The sequence below is a fragment of the Amblyomma maculatum genome, chromosome 9, assembly GCF_055883805.1.
Source record: "Amblyomma maculatum isolate TAMU_Amacu chromosome 9, ASM5588380v1, whole genome shotgun sequence".
Classification (NCBI taxonomy): domain Eukaryota; kingdom Metazoa; phylum Arthropoda; class Arachnida; order Ixodida; family Ixodidae; genus Amblyomma; species Amblyomma maculatum.
In genome coordinates, this window is record NC_139352.1 from 5,777,481 (window position 1) to 5,805,456 (window position 27,976).

General features: G+C 46.0%; 1 protein-coding gene across 2 annotated transcripts; it reads left to right on the forward strand.

Annotated features, from left to right (window-relative positions):
- Positions 1 to 235: 235 nt before the first annotated feature.
- Positions 236 to 27,908, forward strand: LOC146178158 (tRNA selenocysteine 1-associated protein 1-like). Of its 2 annotated transcripts, none has more exons than XM_084577979.1 (7): positions 236 to 491; positions 929 to 1,026; positions 2,640 to 2,739; positions 14,718 to 14,833; positions 22,965 to 23,071; positions 23,137 to 23,284; positions 27,117 to 27,908. In XM_084577979.1, exons 1-7 carry the CDS (start codon positions 456 to 458, stop codon positions 27,184 to 27,186), a joined length of 675 nt encoding a protein of 224 aa, XP_084434105.1. In that variant the 5' UTR covers positions 236 to 455; the 3' UTR covers positions 27,187 to 27,908. The 2 variants fall into 2 exon arrangements, with proteins under 2 accessions (XP_084434105.1, XP_084434104.1); XM_084577978.1 differs by having other exon boundaries at positions 237 to 491; positions 14,718 to 14,845.
- Positions 27,909 to 27,976: the final 68 nt, after the last annotated feature.

A 27,976-nucleotide genomic window follows, 5' to 3' on the forward strand; every position in this document is an offset into this window, starting at 1 on the left:
CGCGGCCTGCCTAGACTGCCTAGACTAGAGTGCATGGTTAGTGCTCAAAGCCTGTATCAGTGGGATTTATTTTGAAATAGTAATTTTAGCGAAGGTTTTTTTTTTTTTTTTTTTTTTACTACAAAAATCGCTACGATCGCCTTATCCTCGGGTTTTGGTCCGAAAACATTGCCGGAGTATCATCAGTATCATTCGTGTATACTATACTAGTACTCCGGTGACGTGCATGTTCGGATAGCGGTAGGTTTTATTTTCTACTTTGGCGCTTTGTGGTGAGACATCGTGAACGTCGTCTCGTCGTCGTGTTGTTCTCGGGGCCATATCACCCTATTTTGTGCTTCTGTAACGTGATCAATCCCTAGCATTATCCGTATTACGCCATCCTTCTCCGTAGACTGTCACGAGCCACAACCTACTGCGCGGCTGCCCTCCGTGTGTTCAACCCAAAAATCGTAATGGCCGGCGCAACGTCGACGCTTTGGATGGGGGACGTGAGTATCATACCACGCAATGGTAACACGAAATGCTGTTCGTCGACGGTTTGCGAAGCTCGGACAACTTCCGAGGTCATGCAGAGCTGTCTTTTTTTCTTTTTTTTTTTTTTGTATGCATGTGAACAGTAAGGGGAATAAAAACGGGTGTTTTACATAACTGGAACAAGTTCGCATACCTTTCGGTAACGCGAGCGAGGACAGTAGTGATATGTTCGAGCTTGCCAAGCCCGCCAAATGCTCACATTCTGTATCTGACCTTTGAGGTTTGTGTCGCTTGCGGTGTCTTACTGCGTTGTTCGCGGTCTTGTACTGTGTTCGGGCACTTTGCAGTTACGGGCGGTCTAAGTATATTTAAGTTGATACTTTTGAGCAGTTCCTTAGCCAGCTCTTGGAGAGTTTTGATGCATTGTTCATGTTTTATGTCGAACTCGCAGTTGGAGCCCACCATGGACGAGTACTTTCTGCAGCAAGCATTTAGCATGATGGGCGAAAACCCGGTTCACGTCAAGATCATTCGGAACCGGCTTACAGGGTGAGCCCTGTTTCGTGGCTGCAACACAGACGCTGTCAACGCGGAGAGTGGCAGTGCCTAGCTCTTTCTTTTTTTTCGTCCTGTGGCCAATATTTAACCACTTTTAAAGATATACGTTCATGCGCGCTGTTTAAAGTTTATTTTGACTATTTGTTGTGGCGCCGAATTATGTGCCGTCGCGGTGGTGGTAGTAGGCTTAGCAACTTTCGAGCTCGCAACCCGCGAAACCAAATGCCGGTGGTGTTCTACAACCGTTCACATGCTGACAGCCATTTTGACTAGGTATCGTAGGGCAAGGGAACAGTGAACGCGCTGTCTCCAGCTGTAAGATGTTTGCTTGCTGCTGCAGCTTCACAATGTTTAATGTACTACACATATGCATGGCTTCTGAACACTGCCTTAGTGCTTTCTTGCTATCCTTCCATTCATGACCCTCAAGTACAGGTCAGCCACTTGGGTCATTCAGCCCTTAAGGGGAAGCGTTTAAAAAAAAAATGTTGCATTGGTATACTTTAATATATTTCGTTAGAGTTGCAGAGCAGTCTGAGCTTTTTCCTAGGATGTGCGTAAAACACTGCCTACACATCTGCTGTCAGGGCAAGGCATCACTAAGTTTAGTGTTACCGGTTTTTCCCTTGCAGGATGGGGTAAATTTCGAGCCAGTTAGGCGCTAAAGGGTTGAACCAAACCAAAATTTGTGGGAGTGCCAAACAGGCACTTAGTTTCGACGGTTCAGCCCCGCAGGGCGCCTCAGGTAAGAATGCAGCGTTACTTGTGCTGTTGCCTGGTTAAAAATTATGGTTTGAGTGGTGAATGTCAGTGTATGTAAGCCGTGTTGCATGCAAGGTTTTTTTTGTTAAATTGCAGTGTAAAGTATCGGCAAAGGTTCGTTTTGGCTGGTGTTATTCACAGACAGATTCGTGCAGTGGTACTTAAGCTGCTTGCGAACAAAAACAAAACACAGCTTCCTGAAAAATTATGTAGTCAAAGAACAACTAATGTTGACATTGCTGCAGTCTTGATTAGCACTCTGTGAGCCAAGCTGAGCCTAGACTAGCTTGAATATACTGCAGTGAAGTTTTTCGCTGTGTTTAGCAACATTTAGTTTGTGTAATCCCACACTTTAATAAATGTCAGTTATTTTCTTGGGAAGTTTTTTTGAAAATAAGTTAGATTATTTGTCCATTCGAACGTGCTAATGCTGCGGTTAAAGTGGTCTTATTCTTATGGCCACATTGACACTTGCACTGCTGGTCATGCTAATGCCATTAAATTGAGTGTAGTGCACACAAATTGCAGCATGAATTACATATCCATGAATTACCTTCCGTGTGTGTTTATAATATGCTAACTGTATACATACTCTTCTGGTTACTGCTTTGTGTCAGGTTGGCGTTAGAGTGACAAGCTGGGCAAGTTTTTTTTCCTTGTGAGTCATTGCATTAAAATAAGGGGGCACAGATAGAGGATGAGGAAAGAACAGCCCTATGGCAGCTTGTGGGGCGGTTGGTCTTTTGCCTTAAAGGTGTGCCTCCCATATTCAAAAGACACCTTCCTTCCTTCCTTGCAACAGAGGGCACATGTAATCGCGCTGCTGTCTCACTGTTGAGCAGGTTGCCTCGAGGCTATGGATTCCTGGACTTTGGTGATGAAGCAGCTGCAGAGAGGGCGCTGCTACGCTGCAATGGGAAGCCCATTCCCAACGCAATGCAGGTGCGTACAGCTGGCTTTTTCAAGGAAATGGGCTAGTCGGGCTGAATAAGAATTTTGACAGCCTTGTTGTTTTTGTTTGCACCGAGCAAGTGCTGTTCAGTAGTGGACTGCATTGTGCTAGTGTCCCGTACTGCCTAGATATCATTTTGAGCTTGTACACATAGGTATAAATGTCGTCGTACTGTCGTTTTAAACGTTAAATGTTTGGAATGGGTGCTGCACCATCTTCAAGTAGCAAAATTTTGGAAACTGAAATGAACTTTGTAGTGAAACTTCACCTGCAGCCTTTACTGTGGCTGTTGCACTTCCTCATTTCTGTATCTTAGTCTGTATCTGAGACGCCGCGTCGTCTGCTGCATGTTCTGTGCACAAGCAGTGTCAACCACGGTTACACGAAGCCGCGACTGTAGACCAAACAGCAGTCATGCCGCTTACCGAAATTACCGCAAACTGAGCTTTTCGTAGACCTCTGTTACCACTTTTGACCCAGGGAATAGCGGCATCTGTGGGCGGGATTCAGGTGCACGTTGGCGCCAGAGTACGAAAGGCGCACGAGCTGACCCGCTCAAACAGCGTACTCAAAAGCAACGCATAATATGCGCAATGTATATAGTGCTGTCCGGCGGTGCCTTTGTACAATCTTCGGTGCACAGCCAGACGGCGCAGCAGCATATGTATAGGGCACGGCACATTACATCGAGGCGCCCGATACCCCGGCCGTCCCGTCATAGCAAACATTGTTTAATCTGCTCGTTTTCAGGCCCAAGTCTGGCCCTAGCCGCATTATGAAAGTAGATGGTAAGCTGACGAGGCTTACAGCACCGGATGCCGCAAGCTTACAGCAATGGCTCCGCCCGCGATTGCGAAGTATGACTGCGCTCTGGGATGAGAGGAGCTTCACAGCATCAAATTCAAACACTTACTTCGAAATAAGGAATGTGTCTAGGGCACTCAAATTTCAGAAATAGAATAATAAGGTCCAGTAGTGTCTGCTAAACTAAAAGACTAATATATTGGATGACCGTGGCATGACCCAATTAGGTAAGTCTTGGAACAGCGCTTGAGGTTTCATTTGGCCTCATCTCGCCAACAGTAATATCCATTAGTGCAAAACATCTTTTAATTTTTATTTCAAATGATGATTTTGCCTTTCCTTTGAAAAAAAAAAATGGTTTCAGTTCGAATGACTAGATTGCACCACTACGCTGAAATTGTAGTTGTGGCCTTGTTTGCACGCGCTGAACTAAATATGTAGATCTGACAAGCACAAAATGTTAAGCCTTCCAAATGTTTTTTGAGTGTGTGGTACGTAGACAGTGTCTATTTATACTTCTTTGCAAACATCTGCATACACCCGGAGCAGACAACATGTAGATGATGTGGTGTGGAAAAACGTGCTTAATGCACTCTCATAATTGGCTGAAGAGGTCTTGAAGCAAGTTAATTATGTGATTGAGTGTGGTGACTATTCCATGAGACAGTCTTACCTTAACCCTTTCGCTGTCAGGTGTTTTTGGCCGTGACGCACCCCCAGTGTCGGCTTGCTTTCAGGGAGCGAGCCTATCAGATTTATTATAGCGATTTATTTTTTATTATGATTGCTATACAAATAACATAGTCAAAGTAATATGCACATTTCAGTGTCCTGCACATGTTAACTAACATAATCATCATCAGCTGCTATAACTGAGATAAATGAGGATAATATGAGGGGGGAAAAATGTTGCTCAATACTTCTTGAGAGCCCGAATTCTGCTCGTACCATATTTACTCGCATAATGCTCGCACCCTTAACATGGGGCGTCAAAATTTTGAATTTTTTTCCCCGTGCATAATCATTGCACCACCAATACGTATTTACTCGCATAATGCTCGCACCCCCCACATTGCCTATCGAAAATTGGAATTTTTTTTTTTCCTCGCATAATCATCGCATCCCCAACATCACTGCCGCGAGAGTCGACATGTTGCACTGCGGCAGTCGACTACGCGTAGCGAGCGCCATCTTTCTAGTGCTACTGAAACTAGCTGGCCCCGTTAGGTGCGTGCGCTACCAGGAGGCGCTACCCGACCCAACCGACGATCATCATCACCAGCTCCGACCACTCCGAGCGCCTCGAGAAGGAAACGTCGAGGTGTTTCGTCAGTTTTGTTCCGCTGGTACCAGCCGCACGTTCTCCCGAGTTCCGCGCATAGTTCTGCCATTTTTGCGAAGACTTTCGTAGGCCTCGCTCAGTGCGTGCTACTTTTGTCACCCGTGCTCTCGGTGCCGCTTCGCCATGGGACGATATGCAAGCTACACCGCTGCCTTTAAGCTAAAAGCTGTCGAGTACGCTTTGGAGCACGGCAACCGCGCTGCCAGCAGACACTTCGGAGTCAACGAGTTTTGTGTCCGCTACTGGAGACGGCAGCACGACAAGCTCAAGGCAACCAGCAAGGACTTGGCGTGCCTTCCGTGGTCCGAAGACGGGAAAATTTCCTGGGGTTGAAACTGCACTCCTGGACTACATTAAGGCTCTACGGGCGGATGGTTGCGCCGTGTCAATAGAGCTGATGCGGAACCAGGCGCGCATAATTGCAAGGAAAGAAGGCATCTCGGCGCAAGATTTCCGGGCAAGTAACGGGTGGGCCACGCGGTTCATGCGGCGCAATGGACTTTCGCTCAGGAGGCAGACGACGCTTTGCCAGCGGCTACCTGCAGCCTATGAAGACAAGATTGTGGACTTCTATCGCTTCGTGATACGAATTCGGCAGGAAATAAACTTCTTGCTCTCCCAGATCGGAAACGCGGACCAAACGCCCCTCAATTTTGATATGCCGAGCAGCACTACAGTGGAGCAGACAGGTGTGCGGTCTGTGCACATAAGGACGACTGGTGCCGAAAAACAATGATGCACGGTCATGCTAGGCGTGACTGCGGACGGGCGGAAGCTGCCACCATATGCGATTTTTAAGCGGAAAACCCTGCCAAAAGGAAAGCTGCCCTCCGGAATACACGTGCGGGTGCAAGAGAAAGGTTGGATGACGGCAGAAACTGGTTGAAGACGGTGTGGGCACGGCGACCGGGAGCACTTCTTTGTCCGTCGCTTCTCGTTCTTGATAGCTTCCGCTGTCACCTCATGGACTCTGTTCGCGCGAAGTTGACGGAATTGCATACGGACATCGCAGTAATACCAGGTGGCCTCACATCGATGCTGCAGCCTCTGGACGTGTCTTTGAACAAGCCGTTCAAAGATAACGTTCGGAGGCTGTATGCAGAATGGATGGCCGAAGGCCAACACGCTCTTACGCCGGGTGGCAAGATAAAGAGGCCATCTGTGGAGCTGCTGTGCAGCTGGGTAGCAGATGCATTGAGCATGATTGGTGCTGACGTGGTCGTGAAGAGTTTCAAGAAAACTGGCATTTCCAACGCCCTGGACGCGACAGAAGACCACTTGGTGTGGGACGAAGATGAAGAGGGTGAAGCTGAGGAAGCCGACGAAGCAGCGACCAGCGATAGCGATGGCAATGTCGACGTGGACTCCGCGGACTCTGAGTGATGGTGATGTTGCGGGCGGCCAGCCTTCGCAAATAAAGTGTTTCTGCAGGTAGTGTTTGTCGTCTCTGTGTTTTATTACAAACGTAAGTCCTGCTTGCAATTGAAGTTTTGGTTAAATTTACAATAGCTGGCTTGAGAACCCCGGTTCACAGCCTATTTGCATTTGCTTTCAGCACTCCAAAGCATTGTTCAAAAATTTTCCCCGCGTAATTATCGCACCCCCTAACTTCGCACCGATTTTCTGCGAAAAAAAGTGCGAGGATTATGCGAGTAAATACGGTATTGCCACCGCGAGAGTCGTCTGCTAGTAGTAACAAGCGCCATTTTTGGAGCGCTACTGAACCTAGCTAGCCTCGTTGTGTGCACGCGTTACCAGGCGGCGATAGCGTGCTTGGGTAGATTATCTTCATCATAGGTTATGCTCGTCTTTTTCTTCTTCTCTCTCTCTTTTTTTTTTTCCCCATGATGCTCGTGGTCGTCGCCATTTTGCGAGGTGTGTCTGTGTCTCGTCATTATTCCTTCGTTCCGTCAGTGTTCCTTGCTTTGTTCCGCTGTCTACCGTGTTCTTGGTGCCACATCGCGATGAGGCGGTACGCAAGTTATACAGCTGTTTTTAAGCTGAAAGCTTTCAAGTGCACGCTACAGCATGGCAACTGCGCTGCCAGCAGGCACTTCGGCGTCAGCGGCGTAGTACGCTTTGGAGATGGCGACAGCAGTGTCAACACGACTCTGGTCAAGTCTCTGATCAAGAGTAGAACTGTATGGACTGCTGTGAGCATTATATCAAGAAACGCATGGAGTGATGAGGCTGCTTGGGGCAAATAAAGTGCTTTAGCTATTTGTACTTTTTGCGACCCTGTGCTTTTATAACAACAAGTTCTGCTTGAAAGTAATGTTTTAGTTATATTTACAATAGCTGGCATAAGAATCTCTATTCTCACCTATTTATATTTGTTTTTAGTGCTCCAAAACATTTGCTCGAAAATTTTCCCCGCATAATTATTGCACCCCCCCCCCCCCCCAACTTGGCATCAGTTTCCTACGAAAAAAGTGCGAGCATTATGCGAGTAAATACAGTATTCATAATCAAAAGAGCCATCGCTCCAGTCCGCAGTTGAAGGTACCCGCGCGGTCAGCCATGCAAAAGTAACCGTGTCATGACGGGCGCACTTTCGGGCGCCTGCACAAAGGAGAGAAATGGCATGTGTGAAATCAAGATGACAGAGGGATATGTAAAGAGGCTAAAACATTTGCTGCTACTAGCTGCAAGGAATGGCGCGGCAAGACAGCGAAAGCAGCAATTGAGTCGTGTTGGCCTATTGGAGAGGCAACGGCGCGTGGCCCTTAACTTAATGCATCATAGCAGACACACCAACAGAATAAAAATAAAAACCTGCAAACCTGCAGCAGATGGCAGAACAACCCTTGAACCCGTAACTACCGTAACCACGCTCGTGCCGCATGATCGCTTAGCGCGAAAGAGCAGCTCATGCAGAGTGACCGCGTCCCCCAGTAATGAAGGTGGTGCGGGGAGGGCAGGGTTGCTCCATACTCTTCAATATATATTTACCAACACAGCGTGGGGCAAAAATACGAACTCGTAGAAAGACTTGACAGATGGTACAGCCAGTCCAGGTGCACTAGCTTCGCGCTCAGGCGTGAAGTTATGAACGCACAATACAGAATGTACCGATACGTTGCTGACACTGTGTGTGTGTGGGGAGGGGGGGGGGTGTACTGGTATGTTTGTGACAGCAAAATGGTTAAACTAGACCCAGTACGTAACTGAGACCTACGCTATTCATGTGTAGTTTACTGAACATCTATATTTTAAAGTCCAGTCTCTGCCAAAATACATATTTTATCCACGCTTTAAAAATTCCACTTTCAGAACAGTATTCAACAAAACCTCAAGAACTGATATGCCAAACTCTTGGAATACTGGATGATATACCTTGCATTGCTCAAAGACATAACCCACTACTTCCATGGTATAATTTTCCTGCAGCCTGAGGCCTCACTCACACGGTTCCATAAAGCACAAACTCCATAGCAGCACATCATTCAAGAATTCGTTGCACTTGAGGAAAGGTACAGTACCTTCACAGACTTTTATGCTGATGGTTCGAGAATGGCTCCTCCTTAGTTGGAAGTCCAGTGGTCTGAGGGAATGAGAAGGAAGTCTCACGACTTACACAGTCCCCATCCATCTTCACTGCTGAACGTTGCAACAGACTCTGTTGCTGGAGAAAGAATAGTAAACGAGAACTTTTCAAAGAGAATTGCTTTCACGGATTCCCTTAGTGTAGTCACAACCCTTCAAAGCCCAGTAATGCATCAATGCTTGGGGACATCATACACGGTGTAGCCACAATCACTGCTCAAGGTCATGTTCAAGGTCCCGAGTCATATTGTAATAAAAAGCAGTGATGGGCGGGTGTGTACGCTGCTCAAGCTCAGGGCAAGCAAATCACGAAAGTGAATATGCCCTTTGAATTGAACACTGCACAAAGTTAGTACATTGTTAACTAAGGGATCATTGGTGAACTGTATGGAATAACGAAGTAAATGAACAATGTGGTAAAGCTTGTGTCAGGAGAATAGAAGTCGTGCACTCACCAGAAACATTTTAAGGAAGCAATTTTGTGCCGTTTTCACATAGGACTACTCTCCTTACATGTAACTTCATGCTGACAAAACCAACTGCTATGTGATGCATGTGGAGATGGCCTCACCCCGTGTCTTATACTCGTGTAAAAATTCAAACACTATAATGAAACATTTTGCACTGTTTTACAGTGAACGCAGCCCCTTGTCCATCATGAGAATCCTCTGTTGGATAGCTTTCTCCTGCATTTTAAAATTTTTTAAATATGGAAATATCTTAAGCAAATCGTAGATTTGAAAACTTAGTCCATCATATACAGCGAAATAGCCTTTTTTAACCCCATGCTTGTATTTTGATAGCCGTATACCCCAGTCACACGGCACATCTTTACTGCAAAAAGGTTTATTACATTAAAGGAGCGAAACTAAAAAAGAAGCAGCGCAGCTACACGGCAAATGCAAAGGAGATAGATGATAATTCGGGTATTCCCCGTGAGCGCCATCTGTCTAATGGCAATCACAACGGCTATCAACCGCTGTGCTTGAAGTGGCGCTAGTAATAGGTATCAAAATTGAAGAGGGCGACATCTTTCGGCTTAAGTGATAATGGAACAAGACTGCCTTTGTTTATGTGAAGAAAAGTAACCAACTCATACTAAAGAAAGATTCTGAGGGTTTGAAGCGGGTGTTTAGTAACAAAAGTTTTTTTTTCCTTTCCATGGTTACACATGGCTGGCTCCAGCCATGCTTAATCATTACCAAACTTTTCCAACTGATTACAAAATTAAAGTGTAGGTCATGCAAATACCACAAGAAACGTGTCCGTGTTGTGCTTCATGGCACATAGGCAGCTTTAATAATGCCCCTGTCACACGGGCACTTGCAAGGCCTTGAGAATGAAGGTTCTTTGCTTTAAGGGCAGTTGACGCTCAGCTACATCGCAAAGTCGCGAGCCCTTTGCGATAAAGGCCCGCAGCGGGAAAGGCGGTCGGCGGCGGCCTTCAGCTGCGCAAAGGAGCAGCCCAAACCTGAGCGCCACCGAGCGGGCTAAAAAAAAAACAACAAAAACATTGTCACAAATATAACTTTTATTATTATATTTAAGCCTAAATGATTCTATTTAGGCGTTAAATTTGCATTTCAATAAGTTTAAAAATCTCTGTTGTTAGAAGACTTGCTGTATTTTTATACCACATAATACATTCATACTATTCGAAGGCGTCTCAAAACTTATTTTCGTTTTAAAAGCACAAAGTTTGCGGCTGAAAGCAGTTTCATGTCTTTCCTTCAACAGACAGAACGGCTTACTGTATCTTTCTGTCTGTTGAAGGAAAGACATGAAACTGCTTTCAGCCGCAAACTTTGCGCTTTTAAAACGGAAATAAGTTTTGAGACTCCTTCAAATAAGTATGAATGTATTATGTGGTATAAAAAATGTTTTCAGCAGCCGCATCGGCATACGTGTCTCTTTGTTGTGATCAACGTTACTGTGTGATGTGCGTGTGCAATGTTCTTTCTTCGTTGCTTTTTGCTTGTGCCAACATTTGTCGTCTAGTCACTCATTGTAATAAGTGGTGCCAAGCTATTAGTCGTTATATTAATGCCACCTGCAGGCCTTTGCTCAGTCATGCAATTAATGTTGAGCCAGCCATAGGCTTGGCAATCAAAAGAATGGAGAGTTGGGCTTGTTGGTTAACGATCATGTTGGGAACAGCGCTAACACAGGACAAAGCATGAACACAACACAGGCACTGTGTTGTGTTTTCTCTCCGTCCTGTGTTAGTGCTGTTCCCAGCAAGAAGGCTTGGCAAGTTAAATGTTATGCGGACTGTGCAAGTTTGTGGTGTTAGGCGTTCTCGCACTAACCATCATCTTGGAATGCTTCCAGTTCAGGTTTCCCAATGCTTAACAGTATGCACAACCTTAATGTTTTGGGGCCAAGGCTTTTAATGCTATTTCTTAGTTTTGACCAAATTTTATGAAATTTATGGTATTCTAATTTGGCTTCTTGCACAGAGTTCAATTATGTCATTTGTTTTCTAGTGGGCCAGTTAGTTCCCAAGATAAATGAAAGTGTTCATAATTTGCGTAACCAGTGAAAAAATAATCTCGGACAGAAATTCATGCTGTGCAGAAATTCAAGTACTGAAGAGCATGAGGAGCACAATGTTAGCACTTTTTTTACGTACCGATTAGCAAAGCTGGAGCAATTCCAATTGCACTGTTCCAAATGTAGATATACTGTCGTCCAATCTAGAGCAAAACTGAAAAATTTTGAAGTATAAATTCCAAAATCTTTTGCTAACATTGTGTGCTTTACACTCTTAGCAACACGCCACAGCAAAAATTGTTTCCACCTGCCTTGGAGGCAGAGACACTTCAGCAAGTTAGCAAGAATACAAGAAATGGCATTTTGAAAAAATTATAAAAAGAAAAGATAATAAAGTTGGTTTTAATCATAGAATGCAGAAGAAAATTACCAACATGTTAAAGCCCAAGTGACTAAGGAACGTTTTCAATCTAATGTCAAGACTGTCATATGAGGCGGCACTGCTTTTGAGATTCCCAAGCTTGAGTTTGTGAACTGGACTGATTGCATGCAGAGTCATCTGCTTTTCGGCAGCAAGAGCCGCTGCGAGTGTGAACTTCGTCTTCACATACCTCTTCCACGTTTTGGTACGAAGTAGGAAATGTTCATCGCGATAAAAAACATTGTTTAGAGCCATTTGTCGATTTCCAGTGGCTTGCATTGAGCACCATTCACAACAATGGGATGGGCTTCTCTGGCTACAGTTCACACGCGTTGAGCACCACATTCACAGAGCATCACTGCGGCACGCACATGTGATAACAATGTTACGTGGTTCATGGCAAGGCCACATTCACATTTGCCTTCATCTATAGTGACTGTACCATCGCACACAGTGCACTTGACGCACATCAGTACATTCATGGAGTCAGTAAAAGCGAAGCGTCTCAATGTCGAAGGGCGCAGCTGCAGCGTCGTCAGCACGAGGAAGAACATCTAGCTTTCGTATTGAAGGAATTTGTAGTGTTTTTTTGGAACGTTCTTCCTCTGCCCCAAATCCGCATGCTGCGAGACTGCAGTGTCACGTCGAACGCAGCCATAGTCAGAAACACTCATCGGAGGCATCTTTAGGCCTACTTTGGCATGCCGTGACTATGATCTGCGGCTTCAGTACCATTTGCCGCTGGCTGCGGACTATTCCCGATGCAGTCTGAAGGAATGGAATGTTTCTGGATGCTTTAGACAGTTAACCTTTTGCCAAACTTGTGCCTCGGGACGAGCTTCCATATTGACCGGACTGAGAACAATGAGATGCGTTGTCGCATTGCCCTGCGGAGTTGAGCAGATGATGGGAGCCTCGCACAGCCAGTCGCAGCATGCTTTTTAGTCACGCGCACTAGCAGGGCTGCGCGCAAGAACTTTTTTTTGCATGAATTCCAATGTCAGCAGTGCGTCAGCGGAGGCATTTGTGGCGGGAAATTAAAAAAGCCACTCTTTCCACCAAGATCAAGGTGGCCATAATCGCGAGTGTAAAAAATTAGCTACGTGGCATGAAAAAAAAAAGCGTTTTTGCACGGAATTCAGCGCAGATTGATGTTATGAATTGATCCCTCAGCCAAAATAGATTCCTGAAATGGGAAACTTGCCGAACTAAAGAAATATTACCTGTAGATTTGGAAAAAATTGTTTAAGAAAAATTACTTCATTGCGATTTTTTTTTTTTTTTTTCATCTCAAAGAGCTGTGTCTCCTCTGAAAGGACTAGAATTTGAAAAAATAACATTGTCATTCAATTTTTTTTCTTTTATTCTGCCCATTGATCTGTGCACATATATACTTTCTTTACAGCTTTGTACAGTCAAACCTCGATATAACGAACACGCATATAACGAATTATTGAATATATCGAACTCTTCCGAAAAGAACCCCAGGTGATCGAAATTTCCGGAGTTCTCCACTACGGCGTCTCTCATAGCCTGAGTTGCATTGGGACATTAAACCCCACAAACCAACCAACCATATTTTTGTCAAACACATGTATTTTTAACTTCCCATAGCGAACATGGTTCGGCATAAAACGGATATATCGAACTTCGCGACACCAAGCACTACCTCATTATAATAGCAGGAGGTAGGCTTGATTGCAATACAAGTGTGTTGTGCGGCGCAGCAAACGTTCAGGACTAGCTCGCAGGCGCTGACAATACCACTTCAGTAGCAGCGGCAGCGGCACAATCGGATGTTGCTTTTGCCTATTTGCATTTTAGTGTTAGCAGTGGCGTCACGGCGTGGCCGTCATAGCGTGCGTTCGGTGGAGGCTGCGGCGGTGGTCGTGTCGAGTGTGGTGCGCAGGTGTGCGTAGTGCTGTGATGGCGGTGAACGTGAAAAAGAGCAGCACTGACATTAAAGACCAAGCTGGAGATAAAATCAGGGCCTTCAAGGCAGTTTACAACAGGAGACTCACACTCTTCTCGTGAAGCTTCGTATGAAGCCGGACTTGAAGATCAACCTGCTGGGAGCATTAAAGCGGCATGGGACAGTGTGAAGGGCAAAACGATTGTCAACTGCTTTCGGCACGCAGGTTTTGTTCCAGCAGAGGCCCGTGCATCAGGTGACGATGGGGACGATCCCGACGAAGCAGAAACAGAGCTCCGCGAGCTCAATGAGGCCTGGAACGATTTTTCGCGTCTTGTTGGTGACATGCCCGCAACAATAACTGTAGAAGACTTTGTAGGCGGCGGCGACATCGCAGCCACCACGGCTGTACTGACGGATGCTGAAATCACTGCGGAAGGTTTTGAACATCCCGCAGATGAAGCTCAGGCTGACCCTGCAGATGATAACATTCCAACTTCACAAGAAGCACTTGCTGCATTGGATTTACTGCACCGCCACTTTAGTGCTATTGAGGGCAGTGGGTTTGCCCTTGTTGAGTGTTTGCAAACTGTAGAACAGGGCGTGATACGGAACGCGATCAACACAAAAATAGCAGGCCGTAATAATGCAGTTCTTTGCGCATAAATAAATGGACATCACCGAAGTAAGCACCCTCTGAGTTGCTGTGCCTTCTCTGATTGAATTTTGCTGCTCTTGCATGTATTTTCTACGAAATTTTATGCTACGAATTATGCATACAGTGAACTATTTCCCGATTTTTTAACTGTTCGTTATAATGAGGTTTCACTGTACTTGAAAAGTGCTTACATCATTTTTATTTTATTCCCCCAATTGTGGAATGCACACTTTCTTGCCTTTTTTTATTGCTTCCCACAGCTATAACCTCAGTGCCTTGGCTTTCTGAGTTTGCCCCTTAACACCACTATGTTATGAAATAAAGATTGACCTTGAGACTTGAATGCTGCTGGGGCTAATTAAAATATCTGCCTCAGGGTGACAGTGTAAAGCTTTGACTAGCAGGGCAAGTGACATTTCTTTTATGAGACAAAAAGTCGTTGCCTGCACTCCTCTGTTGTATGCACAGTCGGAGGCATGAAAGTACTTGGGACACTGTCACTGCAAGGGCAAGAAATAGTTGAGCCTCGCATTTGAGCTTGTTAAGCTATCACCAGGAATGGCCATAGTTCCTTCAGCGAATAATTTACTGGGATACAATTAGGGCTTGGTAGATGGTTATGTGCCATACAATATGACCAGTGGTATGACAAGGTCTTACTTTACTGACTTTGCAGTGCTTGAGACCAAGGGTGGGTAAGAGGCAGTGAAGATATTCTTGGCATCAAAAGAGTCATGCAAAGGAAATGCACAGCTGAGTGATGGGTCGTTGTCCTTTTTTTTTTTTTCATAGCCAAAGATGTTCCGGCTGAACCATGCCAACAGCAACTCTGGAAATGGTGGTGGAGGCGGAGGCTACCAGCAGGGTTACTCTGGTGGTGGTGGCTACTCCAGCGGCGGCCATTCACAGTACGGATCTTCGTAAGGGCACTGAGCCTGTCGGCTTTTATATCATTATTAAAGTTCGTATTACAGCCTAAGCTGAAAGCGCACAGGGGCTGTCAGCATTTTTATTCTTGAAGACCACATCAAAGCACTGATGGGGGCTAGTTAGTTAAACATTTTGATGGAAATTGTGCACTGCAGTAGGAAAGACTAGACAAACGAGGAAAAACTGGGCAACCAATGTATACATAGGACAAGCGCACATTGGCAACTGGTTCTTTCACACAAGGGGCACATTTAAAAACAGCCCATGCACTGACTGTGTTCAAGGTCGCCGTGCAAACTAGTGTCGCATCTGTATGCACTGGCACTTCTGTGCAGTGCATACAGATGCAGTGCTGATGTGTTTGTCTTTTCCAGCCTCTGATATCTCAAAAGCTTCTGTTATTTCTCTTTCCTTTCTCTCTTTTGAACATGCTAAGACGGTGGTTCCATCAAAGTACAGTGTACTTTAGTGTTTTATGCAAGTGCTCCCTTAACCTTTTATTCACACATTTGTGTGCTTCTGTTGACTGATGGGTGAAAGGATAGACACTTCAGGAAAAAAAGGAAAAGAAAAGTTTCCGCGTCACCAGCGTAATCCATAGCGCCCCTACGAAGTCGTAGCCTTTCATGGAGATTGTCTTGTACCGTGCCGGCAGTACTTATTTGTACAGTTGAATCCCGCCACAACGAATACCGCCACAACGAAATTTCCGCGACAACGAATAATTTTTTATTCCCCGCGAGTATCCTATAAGAATTAATGGCCTAAATTTCTCTGCACAACGAACCATTTTTGCAGAGCGTTTCCGCTTCAACGAAATTTTCGCGTTCAAAATCGAAACCGAAACTAGTTTTATTGGCGAGAAGTCCAAGTCAAATCCAAAGCCACATTAAGCATGAAATCACGTGATTGCAGTTCTGCCATTTTGGCTTTGTGTCGTGGTCGCGTTGTTCACTCGCTGCCTTTCTCTTCGACAACGACGAGTTTTCATCCGCAGGACACGATGGCAACGCAAGTGAAAAAACGCAAAACTCTTTCCCTTGAGCAAAAAGCTCAAATAATCGCCCAAGCAGAAAGCGGAAGGAAGAAAGCGGCAATTGCTGAAGACTTCGGAATTCCTGCAAGTTCGCTGTCAACGATTCTAGGCAATAAGGACAGCGTGAGAATGGCACTTGCTTCAGGCACATCCTCGAAGCACAAAAAGGTGACGCGGCCCCTCCATGAAGAGTTGGACAAAGCAGTGCATGCGTGGTTTGTGGAAGCACGAGCCAGCAACGTCCCCCTGTCCGGAAGCATCGTCCAGCAGAAAGCCTTGAACTATGCATGCCTACTTGGCATTGATGATTTTAAAGCCAGCATTGGCTGGCTAAACCGTTTCAAGGCCCGCCATAACATCGTTGGAAAAGTGTTGTGCGGCGAGTCAATGTCAGCAGACGTGGACGGAGCAGCTGCTTGGAAGGCGAGTAACATGGCCGGAATTTTAAGCAACTTCGCGCCTGCAGACATTTACAACGCCGACGAGACCGGGCTATTCTACGAGATGTTGCCGGCTAGGACGCTCGACTTCAAGGGGCAGCGCTGTCACGGCGGCAAACACAGCAAAAAACGCATCACAGTGCTGCTTTGCACAAACATGGATGGCTCGGACAAGCGTCCGCCGTTAGTCATAGGCAAAAGTGCCAAGCCGCGCTGTTTTAAGGGAACTCGTAGCCTACCTGTGCAGTACAAGGCGAACAACAAGTCATGGATGACCCGCGCTATTTTCACCGAGTGGATGATGGCATTCGACCGCGACATGAAGCGGCAGGGCCGTAAAGTTTGCTTGCTTTTGGACAATTGTTCAGCTCATCACTCCGACGAAGTCAAGCTCACTAACACGGAGCTGAGGTTTTTCCCTCCCAATTGCACGTCTGTCTTACAGCCTCTCGATCAGGGCGTGATTCTTAGCCTGAAGCGCGCTTACCGCTGGAGGTTAATTCAGCGGCTGCTTTTTAACACTGAAACCGGCCGAGACACAAAGGTGGACTTGTACGTGGCACTGCAGATTATGTCTGCTGCCTGGAGCACACTGGGGCGCTCAGTAATTGTGAACTGTTTCAGGCACGCCGGATTTGCCGAAGGTCGACCCGTACACTCTGCTGGCCTAACACCAGGCGTTACAGACGACGACGAAGAGGCGTCACCGGCTCCGGGGATCGCGGCCGCCTGGCAAACGCTGGGAGAAATAGGAACCGTGCCGCCTAATCTCGAGCTCGACGAATACATCGGCGCTGACGCTTGTGTTGTTGTTCACGAAGATGTGAGTGATGAGCAGATCATAAAAGCTGCCCGGAATGATAAGGACTCTTCCGATGAAGAAGACGACGACGTACAGGAAGCGCCGGCTGCGGCAACCGCCGTACAGGTGATGGACGCTTTTGATGTCATCAGGAATTTCTTTGCTGTCCGAGACGACGATGTTGCAATGGGTTTGCTGACCGAGTGCGAAAATCGCGTGACGGCGTTGCTCGCCGTGAAGCGTAAGCAAACCAAGCTTACAGATTTTTGGCATTAAACGCCTTTGCTGCTGCTTGGGCAATTCTTTCTGCGTTTCACGTCAAATTTTTGCGATAACGAAGTTCCGCGAGAACGAATTTTTTTTCGTGCACCGTGAATTTCGTTATAGCGGGATTCAACTGTATTTCATATTTGCCAATTTTCCAAAATTTTCCGTAAAATGTACGGATTTTGACCAGTTTTAAGATTTTACGAATCTTGCTTGAAAATTTACAGAAAATATTGTATTTGTGGGAAAAAAAAACTTGAAAATCTGTTAAATCTACACCCTGGTATCTTGCGCTGCCATGAGAGGATAGCTTGTATTCATAGTATCAGCAGCGGCAAGGTTGTGGTGATTTCTGTCGTCTACTAGGGGGGCCACAGCTCCATATCCAAAGCTTGATATCACCTCTGCAAACCTGTTGCCATACCTGTTGCCTTTGTGCGACTAGCTGCTATGTGCGACTTGATGTTTTAACTGTAGCGGCTTCGCAGTGCAATGGCGGGCTCGAAGCCCCGGTATTTCCAAGTATTTTTGAAATCTTATACGGCACAATTTCCATGCTTTATGCCGTCAAAGAAAGGGGAGAAGTTTGGATTTTGCACCTCGTGCGCATGTGACGTGAACATTTCGCATGGTGGCAATTATGACATCAAGGTCCACATCAATTCTAAAATGAATCAGGGGTACGATACTCGCGAACCGCGGACAGCCAGTCAAGCCTAGAAAGTTCTGTATGCAGCGATAACGATCTCGGTGTGATTCGTGCAGAATGCCTATTCACGGCATTTTTAGTTGAGCACAACATCCCACTGAGTGTCAGCGATCATGCCGAAATGCTACGCCTGTGGACAAACAAGGACGACTTCAATCCGCCTTTTGTGGGAGGATGTGGCGCCATCATGCGGGAGCGGGCGAGAAACACATTGGACGGCAGTGTAGCAGACGACGCGAAAGCGCACCATACGAAATGTCCAGGCCAATGCAGGTACAAAGTGAAAGCTCCCCCCCTTTTTTGGCCGCAGGGCGGAAAATAGTGACAGTGATTGCAGTATATCATATTCACGCAGTATGGGGGAATGTTACAGCGTTTTCACAATACACTCATAACGCATGCATATCCTGTCTTCGTGGGCCGTGTTCAACGTGACAGCGTGTAGGTTCACGACAGACAGGAGAGCACGGAGGCAGAGAGAGAGGGATCTCAAAGGACAAAGTAGCCAGGGGTTTGTTGATGCTGCAGAGCTAGGTGGAATCGTCTCCTGTGACTTACAAGCGGCGCATATGCACGGGGTGTCTTGAGTTACCGAGCACAATGCGGTCACTGCGGCGCCGGCACGATGCAATGGGCGTCGCTTCCTCCTCACGTCATCTACAAGCGTGCAGCTATAGAATTTCATCTACGAAGCTCGGCAGAGAGGCACTTGTCCACACCCCCTGAACAGAGCATTATCCCGGCCAGAATCCTCCAGGAAACGCGCAGCATTTTTCTGGCAACAGATGATTCAGCACTGTAGCCGGTTTCTGCCCTCAAAGCGCATGTGGTCGCAGTGGTGAAAAGGTTCTCTGTGAACAGAGAATGGTCATTCTGTTGTGAAAGGATCCACAATCTTTCTGCCTCCGCCGCGATTTCTGCGGAATCAACGACTTGGTGACACATGCACATCTCCTACATGTTGGATGCGCATCTCGGTCTGGAACCAACGCTGTTCTACGTCCAGAGCGATCCACTCTGCAAGTGAACGAGCATGAACCCTCCAGGAGACTCATTCGTGCCAGGCAGTTTCCTTGCCGTTGCAAACGGTTGGACGAAGACGACGATTACCTGGCTCCCTAACGAAGTGCATCTGATTGCGTACACTGAGGGAACAAAATCCGAATGCATTGGCGAGCACGAAGGCGAGCCTGAGGGGTAAAAAAAAATACTGTGCGTCGTGCAAAAGTGTCAAGTGCGTCGTATGCTCCGAGTGGCAAAAACACAGATACTACAGGTATGTATGCATCTAAAGGAAATATGCATGATGAAAAGTACCTACTGGAGTTTGCACCCAGTCTTTAACACACCGGTGATAGCTGCAATGAGGATTTCTAAAGTGTGTGTTTGCTTTAGTTGCGCCGAGGCCTGATGGCGATGTATTTTGTCGTTTCTTTTCTTTATGTGCGAACGGGCTGGGTAGCTTAAATGTCACAGCAGCTGTGTGTGCTAGGTCGTAATATTTAGGATGTTTTATCGTAACTGCCACTTGACTAACAAGAAAACAAATACAGCGTTTGTTGTGATGCACTGCTGTTCGCGAGCCTCATGACCAGCTCAACCACTCGGCTTGCGAACTGCGGTGCATCACAACAAACGTCCAATTTTTTTTCTTTTTAGTCAGGCGGCAGTCGCGATAAAACATGGTAAATATTACGGTCTAGCGCACACATCCACCTGTGATATCTGCGCTACCCGGCTCCATCGCACATAAAGCAAACACGTGCCAAACAAATGCTCATTGCGGCTATCACTGATGAGTTACAGGCTTGGTGCAAACTCCAGTAGATACTTTCATCATGCACATTTCCTTAGATGCATACATACCTATAACGAAGTGTTTTTCGCACAGTCGAGAGTAAGCAGTCGGTTGCTAAGGTCGGCGATTCACATCTTGACGCTTGGTGGCCCTAATTCAAGCTTCACGTCGTTGTTGGTCGCGGCTCACCGAACGAAACCTGAAAAACCGCGTCTTGCATCCCGGCATGCCTAGAGAGTGGCAACCGTACGCGGCAGAGCTTGTGATGGTCACTGTGCCGCCTGGTGCCGCCAACCCCCGTGCACTGGCGGCGCCGAGAAACGCCGTCGACGCCGTCCAACGTGTTTCCATTGGTCGCTGCTACGACTTCGCGCATTCGCAGAAAACTTGCGCAGAAGGCGGATTGTTTGGAAAATGACCGCCGATGTGGAGACTCCTTTGCTGGATGCCCTAAAACAGCAAATATTTTCGATTGCTGTGAATGGCAGTAATAATAGATACGCAGCTCTACCCTATTGTTGTGACATATTTCATTGAAGAGATGAATAGAGTCGAAAGCCGCCATCTTTGCCTATGAACAATCCAGGGGGAAGCGACAGGTCACAAGATTGGAAGTCTGGTTTTGGACGATATGAGTTCCCTGATTTGCCTCTTGGGAACCTGCTGGCTATCTGTTCGGACAATGCCAATGTCATGATCGGCAAGAAAAAGTGTTCTACTGTATTGATAGAGGCTCAACAAGGTTTGATAAGGGTTGGTTGCCTGTGCCATCTGATCAACTTGGTCGCCCAAAAAGGAGCTTCATGTCTTCCTGTAAAGGTTGATGATGCATTGATTGACATCTTTTTCTACCTAGAAAAAAGCTCGAAGTGAAAAGATAGACTTAGAGCTTCAAACGATGCATGGCGTTGAGGTCAGAAGGATGTTGAAATATTCGCCAACACTTTGGCTGTCGTTGGGGAAGTGTTTTAAGAGGCTGCTAGACCAGTGGAAATCGCTACTTAGCTTTTTTATCAGAAAAAAGCAGTGCAACAAGAGGAGCTTGTTTTTGGAGTCGTAGGAGATTCCAAGAACGTTCTCACAAACACCTAAGAACCCTGGACCAACCCCAAAGCCTGCTACTCACCTTTTCAAGACTGCTGCAGACCTCGGAAAGAAAAGAACAGACGGTGATAACACTCGCTAAAGAGAAAAGGAGCCCATTTTAGACCTCAAGCGGAAAAACTTCATCCCGAGGAATCCAGAGAAGCCAGCCACGTGACCCGTGAATAGCGCCTATTTTATTTTTTGTCATCTGAGCTAAGCAGGGCATGCTGCCTTTTTCTCCAGAATGTTGTACCGATTTTTGGAAAGGCAAACTCTCTTCTTCAGTCACAGGCTCCTCAGATTCATGTCCTGAGGGGCCTCTTGAACCACCTTGTCGAGGATTTTCTTACTAGATTTGTGCGCCCAAGTGTTATCAAGGGATGTCATTCATTGCTGGAAGTTGACTATGGACTATGGTATTGGCCTATGGCCTAGTATTGGACTATGGTTGTATTGGCATTACAACCTACTCTAGCGTGCGATTACATTCACCACAAACCCCCACTGGAGGACGTCAACTTCAAGATTGCTGAAGTTGCTCAAGTGCAAGGTCTCGAGACTGCTTCATTCAGCTGCGTACGTCATTTTATTATGGCGTTCCCTACTATTCTACCCCAGCAGAGCGGGAATCAAGCGAAGATGGAATTGACACACTGGAAGTTGAGTTCGCCAACTTGCAAGCTTACCATATCCCAGCGGACACATTGAATGAGTCGAGGTGTGACGTGCAGTGGTCAAAATTAAGAAATGTTCGAAGTGTCGACGAATCGCTCAGGTTCCACATGATTTCAATGGTTATGCTGGGCATCCTGTCTATTCCCCACAGCAGTGCTGAATGCGAAAGAATATTCATTACTGTGAACAAAACTCTGAGTTCCACTCATCTGTGTGTGAGAAAATGCTCGAAAGTCTGCTGATGGTGATAGGGCACCAGAATGGAACTTGTTTTGAGCTAACTTACACAGAGAAGTTTCCCAAGCAGTCAGTCGGCAAAAGCAAAACCATTGAAAAAATAAATCGCTTCCCATTGGAGTGTTTGCACATTACTCTCGAAGACATGGATTTCACTTATGGGTGTGAAAACGTGGGTAAGCTTGCTGCAAAAAGGGTTCGATCACATGCCTGTTGGTTGTTGATGCTAGTTTTTGTTGCTGCCCTTAGATGGCATGTCATGGAAACGTGGGCAGGTTTAAACAAAGTTTTGCAGTGGTCACTTCGAGTGATAAAAATTTTTAAGTTCCCTTTGGCGTCTTTACTCATCTTTAGAATATAAATAAAAAAAATAAAAAAACTTGAGCATCAACTTGTAAAAATTTTTTTACTCATAGGCCTCCCATAAAAGCGAAGCTTAGACCAACTTAACTTTGCCTTTGCTTCATATTATTTGATAAATTGCTGTATCTGTGTTTGTTATACCAAGGTTTCGACTGTATTTGCACATGCTAATTTTTATGTGTGGTTCTCGTTCTGTTGCCTAAAGGCCACCAGAAAGGTGGCCTTGCTGGGCACCAAGAATATGCTACAAGGGAGGCACTGGCAGTACACCCTTCTGAATATTCTGCAGCAGCACACTACCTGCATATCGCAAATGCCGTGACCACTAATGGCCAACACTTAGCTGAGGCACGCTTATGTGATGAAAGCATTTTTAAGCATTCTTACCGGTGCACAGCCTGAATGATGCATGCTCACTGACGAGTTGAGCTTTTCAAGAATAGGAATTGTCTAGGGAGGTGCATCAGCCTAGTGTTAAGAATTTTAGAAATAATTTCAAATGTCTTTTATAAAATTGCATGATGCATTTTGCTATGCATTGTTGCGGATGTTGTTCATTTTTTGGAGGCTACTGTTGTATGCTAGGATCAAGGGAAAAGTTACACTTACACTAGAATAAATCATGCGTGTGTTTAGCTGCCGGTCATGGATGGTGCTGGATTTGTGGCTGCCTTGTCACGCCCTTTTTGCCTGCAGGTCGAATGAGTTGTCCATGTTTGTGGGTGACCTCTCGTCAGACGTCGATGACACGCTGCTCTACCAGGTGTTCTCACAGCGCTACCCATCAGTCAGAGCTGCCAAAGGTACGTGCTGCTTCGAGTGTGGGAATGGGGTTAGTTGTTGACATCCCTTGGGTGTGATTGTGCAGTGGTGCTGGACCCCACAGGCCTGAGCAAGGGCTTTGGCTTTGTCCGCTTCTCGGACGAGGCCGAGTACCAGGAGGCCCTGGTGGACATGCAGCAGTCCATGTTGGTGGGATCCAAGCCCATCCGTGTAGGCGTCGCCAACCCCCGCAGGTAAGTTTGTGCAGGTATTCACTCACGTGAACCACAAACGATATACGCTTTCTGTTCTTGCTCTGAAGTCACCGTTGAGCAATGTACGCTACCTCTTGCTGTTGCTACGACTTCAGGACCAATGCACTGCCGTTTTCAAGTGTAAAGTTGTGTGGTCTTTCAGTGGCCTCGAATGCAACTCGGAATGCTTTGCAATGGGGACAATCAGTCATAGAGCATCTTTCATGAATAAAAAGGCATCGTTAATTAAAATGCTTTAATTCAATACAATAGCTCTGTCACATAAACACTTTCGCTTCTATTGGACTCGATCTGCATTCAGCTCAATGCGGATTGACGTCACACGGCAAAACTTTGAAGTGCAATCGAAGCCGCTTCATCAAATGCTCTTAAGTTATCAAGCACATTCGACAGTGAGCGTCAACACCCTCTTCATCACAGAGTTTAAAAAATAAATGCAAATGAATCCAATAAAACCTCAAATATTAACACAGAAATGTATTAAAAGGCTAATAGAACATTGTTAGAACATTCATTCTTCTTGTTTATATGAAGGTATTTTTATAATCCCGGCACTGCTTGGCGCCACCTAATGCACAAGAAGGAAACTTCTCAGTAGTCGTTCAAAATGCCCTTGTAGCACCGGATGCTTCTGCTTCAATTCTTTTTGAAAACCTCAATGCAGATAGAGTTCAATGAGGACCGAGAGTGTTCGTGTGACAGAGATAAATAAGACCCATGCCCCCCCTCCCACCCACCCATAAACGGGCAAGAGCAGCAACCCAAGTAACAGCATGAGTGGAACCATCCTATTCGTGCTCCATTGCGATGTCTGAAGACAGTGTCAGATGTAGAATTCCGTCCAAAGCGTAGCAATTAAGGCCGCTGCCACGAAACAATCGAAGCAGCACATGTGGGCTTTAAACGAGATAAGTCGACGACCGATTTTTCGGACACCCAATTTTTCGGACATGCTTGATCATTCGGACATTTTCCTGGCCCTAGGACATACCTTATAACGCTGCTCAAAATTTCGGACACTCTAAAGAGGGCTATTCGATTTTTCGGACATTCCAAGCGTCAGCCGGGCCAACTGCCACACATTTTGAGCGGTGTCGCAGCCATCTTGTTTGTTTACTTTTTCTCGAAACCGGTGCCAGTCTTGCACGCCGCTCCTCAGCTAAACTGACGCTGGATCGAGGCTATATTATTTCCCTAGCAGCTTCCGTTTCCGAGACGTCGCTGCTCGCCCTGGAGTGCTTTTTTTTCTCTCTCTCTCTCTCTTAGTGTGATCGCTTTGACTGCCTGTTCCTCTGTGTGTTTGCTGAGCGTAGCGAGTAGGCCTAGCCGCGGTCGTGCTGATGCGAGAACTACGTTCTGTCGCTACTGTGGCTCGCATTTAATTGAATCGGCTTCAGTTCTTCAAGGAGCTGTTTCCGGATTTTATAAGGAGTGTTTTCTTTTTTGCCTGCAACGCGGCAGCGAGAAGGCGCTCAACGGAGTCGTGTTGTGATCTAGTGATAGGTAGGGGTGGTGGTGTGCCTCGACAGTGGGAAAACCTACTCTGTCGATTTACTTGGAGCACTTAGTATGCTCGCTGATGCGTGGAAGTCGATGGCACCCACAACGCTGCGCAATTGCTTCCGCCACGCGGGATTTGTGCTCAATGACGATTCGGCTGCCTTGGACGAGGAGAGCGTCGTCGAGCAGCTGTCAAGCATTGAGCAGCTCATTCACGACCTTCGCACTCGTTTTTGGAGTTCACAACCGTGGACCATGAGTTGGAACTGTGCGCCGGGCTCACAGATGCAGAAATTATTCGCTAAGTGCTTGTGGAGTCTGAGAGCGACGACGACGATGACTCATCTGCAGCAGCGCAACCGACGCAAGCTGAGCTGATGCAAGCGTAATTCAGGCGGACCTGATAGCACGGAAGCGGAGCATGATGCAGAAAAGCAGTCATGACTTTTTCCGGCCTGAAAGTGAAGAATAGGCAATAAATGAAGCTTTTTGTTTTTTTCAGGCATTTTCGTGGTCCGTTGAGAGTCTGAAAAATCTGTCGTCGACTGTAATAGCTACCAGTCAGGCTCTTTCACAGCCAGCTATCCACTGCGTCGTGGCTAGACATGCCCCATGGTGCTGCATTTCATTTTCCGACCAGCCAGCTCGTAGTGGTCACGTGGTGGCGGCTCTGGAAGGCTGTCAGTGCATTACCGTGCGGGCATTTGTCATGTGCTAGCAGTTGTTTCTTTGAAAAAAGAGGGAGCTAAGTCGTGTCATAGACGCATGATACTGCCGTTTGGAAATGTCGTGATTATTGGCTGCCAGTTAGATCGCCTAGAAATTCGCAATTTCGTGACATTAGTAGGTTCACAAACTGCTTTTTCACTGTTCGAACTACCGTATTTGCACGATTCTAACGCACACCTTTTTTTCTGAAAATAAGCGTTCAAAAATACATGTACATTACAATCGGATTCAACGAGGCAGCTCAATGAACGATATCCAGCCGCATTACCATCGTTATCAGCAAGCTGTTTTGAGCCGGATCTATCTATGAGCGGATCCAGCGTGTTGATTGCCATTTTTTGCAAACGTTACATTTCGCTGGTGTACCCAGAAGCTGCATTGGATTCATGCATTCACCCACAGCACAGTGACAAGATAGAAAGGCAACGACGCTTTCATTATGAGGCGTCGTTTAAGCAGAAAGTAATTCTGTTAGCAGAAAAAGAGGGGAACCGGGCAGCGTACCGTGCATTAGATGTCCCGGAGACATGCATTCGCTACGGCCATTTGTGGTCGGTGGACAGTGAAAAAGAGCTGCCTTCCGACTCTGACGGCGATTAGACTATGATGTTCCCATCTCGTGGTTGTGTTCGTGTGTTCCGATTTGTGTTGAGTTCGATTAAATGTTTTAGACAACTTTCAGACGCTTGCTGGCTGCGTTATTCAGTGTGCGTGGTAGAATTAGCGCCAAGTTATTTTGTGGCTTCTGAGCCTTAAATATTACTCAGCGTTACAATCGGGGGCGTGTTAGAATAATGCAAATACGGTATTCACAAACAGCTATGATAGTGAAAGTGCGGTGCACAGAGAAAACCAGCATATGCCAGAGTTGCACATGATCAGTACATTTAACCCCAGAAAGCAAGTGGAACCTTGATACAGTGATTGAGCGAAACACATTCATTTTATTTGTTTCTTACTTTATGCATGTAAACTCTGCGTTAGGGTCCGAGCAGCCGGCGCTCATACACAGAGAACACAAAATTGTAAAGTGCTATTCTTGATACCGAAGCTTGTTAATAAGCCTGTGAGGCTGTAGCTTGCAGTGTACAAAAAAGTGCACCAAACCTAAGGAGCGGTGATGTAGTACGTGTGCAGTGCACTTCTGACGAAAGTGTGTTCTTTTGAGTTGATGAGAACTAAAAGTGTGGATTTCATCTGCCCCTTTGTGTTCATTCATATGCTTGTCAGATGGCAGTTTTAGGTGGCACCAGAGTGTGCAACAAGCCAAGTAATTCAAATGACAAGGTATATTGTATTTCATTCAGATTTCCCCTGCTCGTTTACTTCTTTTGAAACACAAGAATGCAAAAACGTTTTGCTATAACCAATATGTTAAATCCTGCTTTTCACTTTAGTAATCTTCAATTGAAATGGAAGATAAGCCAGACGACCCTCGCTCTTGGTTTGTTTTGACAGTTCAGTGTATGTGTTTGCTATGACGACATTTGACTGTAGCTTTAACGAAAGCTGTTTCGTAACCCCCTGAAATATGTGAAAACCGTGGACATGCCATCATTTGACGCTTATTGTCTCCCTTCAGGGCTACTACCGGTGGCAGCGGTGGTGGCCAGCAAGTCTATTATCGCAGTCAGTCTTCTAACTACTACTAGGATGTGGAGGAGCGTTCTGCTGGCTGTCAGGATTGCAGACCCCCTGCACAAAAGTGTCAACAATCTTGAGTGCATTGGATGTGTGCTTTTAATAATTGTTTTTGGGAGCCATATTGTAGCTGTACATATGAGCATTTCAAGAGGAACATTTAGATCATAAAAAGTTTATCATGTGCATATTTTCACATTTCTATGCTAACAGATACAGCAGACTGAAATTTGAATGGAGCCAGAGAGTTGTTCCAGTTAGAATTCTTAATATTTTTCAAGTTTACAAGACCAGAGCGTTAGTATCAATTAAGTGAGTTGGAGGAACAAGAATCCACTGCACATGGTATCTGGCCAAGTTGTCCAAGACTTCTAGAAACAATGTTTGCTTCAATTAATTGCATGCATTGTGTGGGAGCTCATTTGCGAGAGCTGGCTAGGTTATGATTGTGGGTATCTGGTGATTTTAATGGAAAGGAAGCCCTGTATTTAATAATGTATGGAGTCTTTTAAATGTGTCTACTACTAGGTTTAGTTGTATAGTACAAAAACTTACCGCATAGTTTGTTGCTTCTTTTTCCGATCGTTGATGCAAGTGTTACCATTGTGTACTCTGTTTTAAATGCTGGAATGGACATACTGACCTCTACACTCTCTGACCATTTGTATCTTCCTTTACAATGTTGCTTTTTTTTTTGGCACTTGAATAAAGCTACCCTGTTCAGCTCACTTTGTATTCAGCAGTCTTGCTCTGAGTCGTACAAGGGCCAACTGGATTTTTTACCAGGAAAAAAAAGGAGGA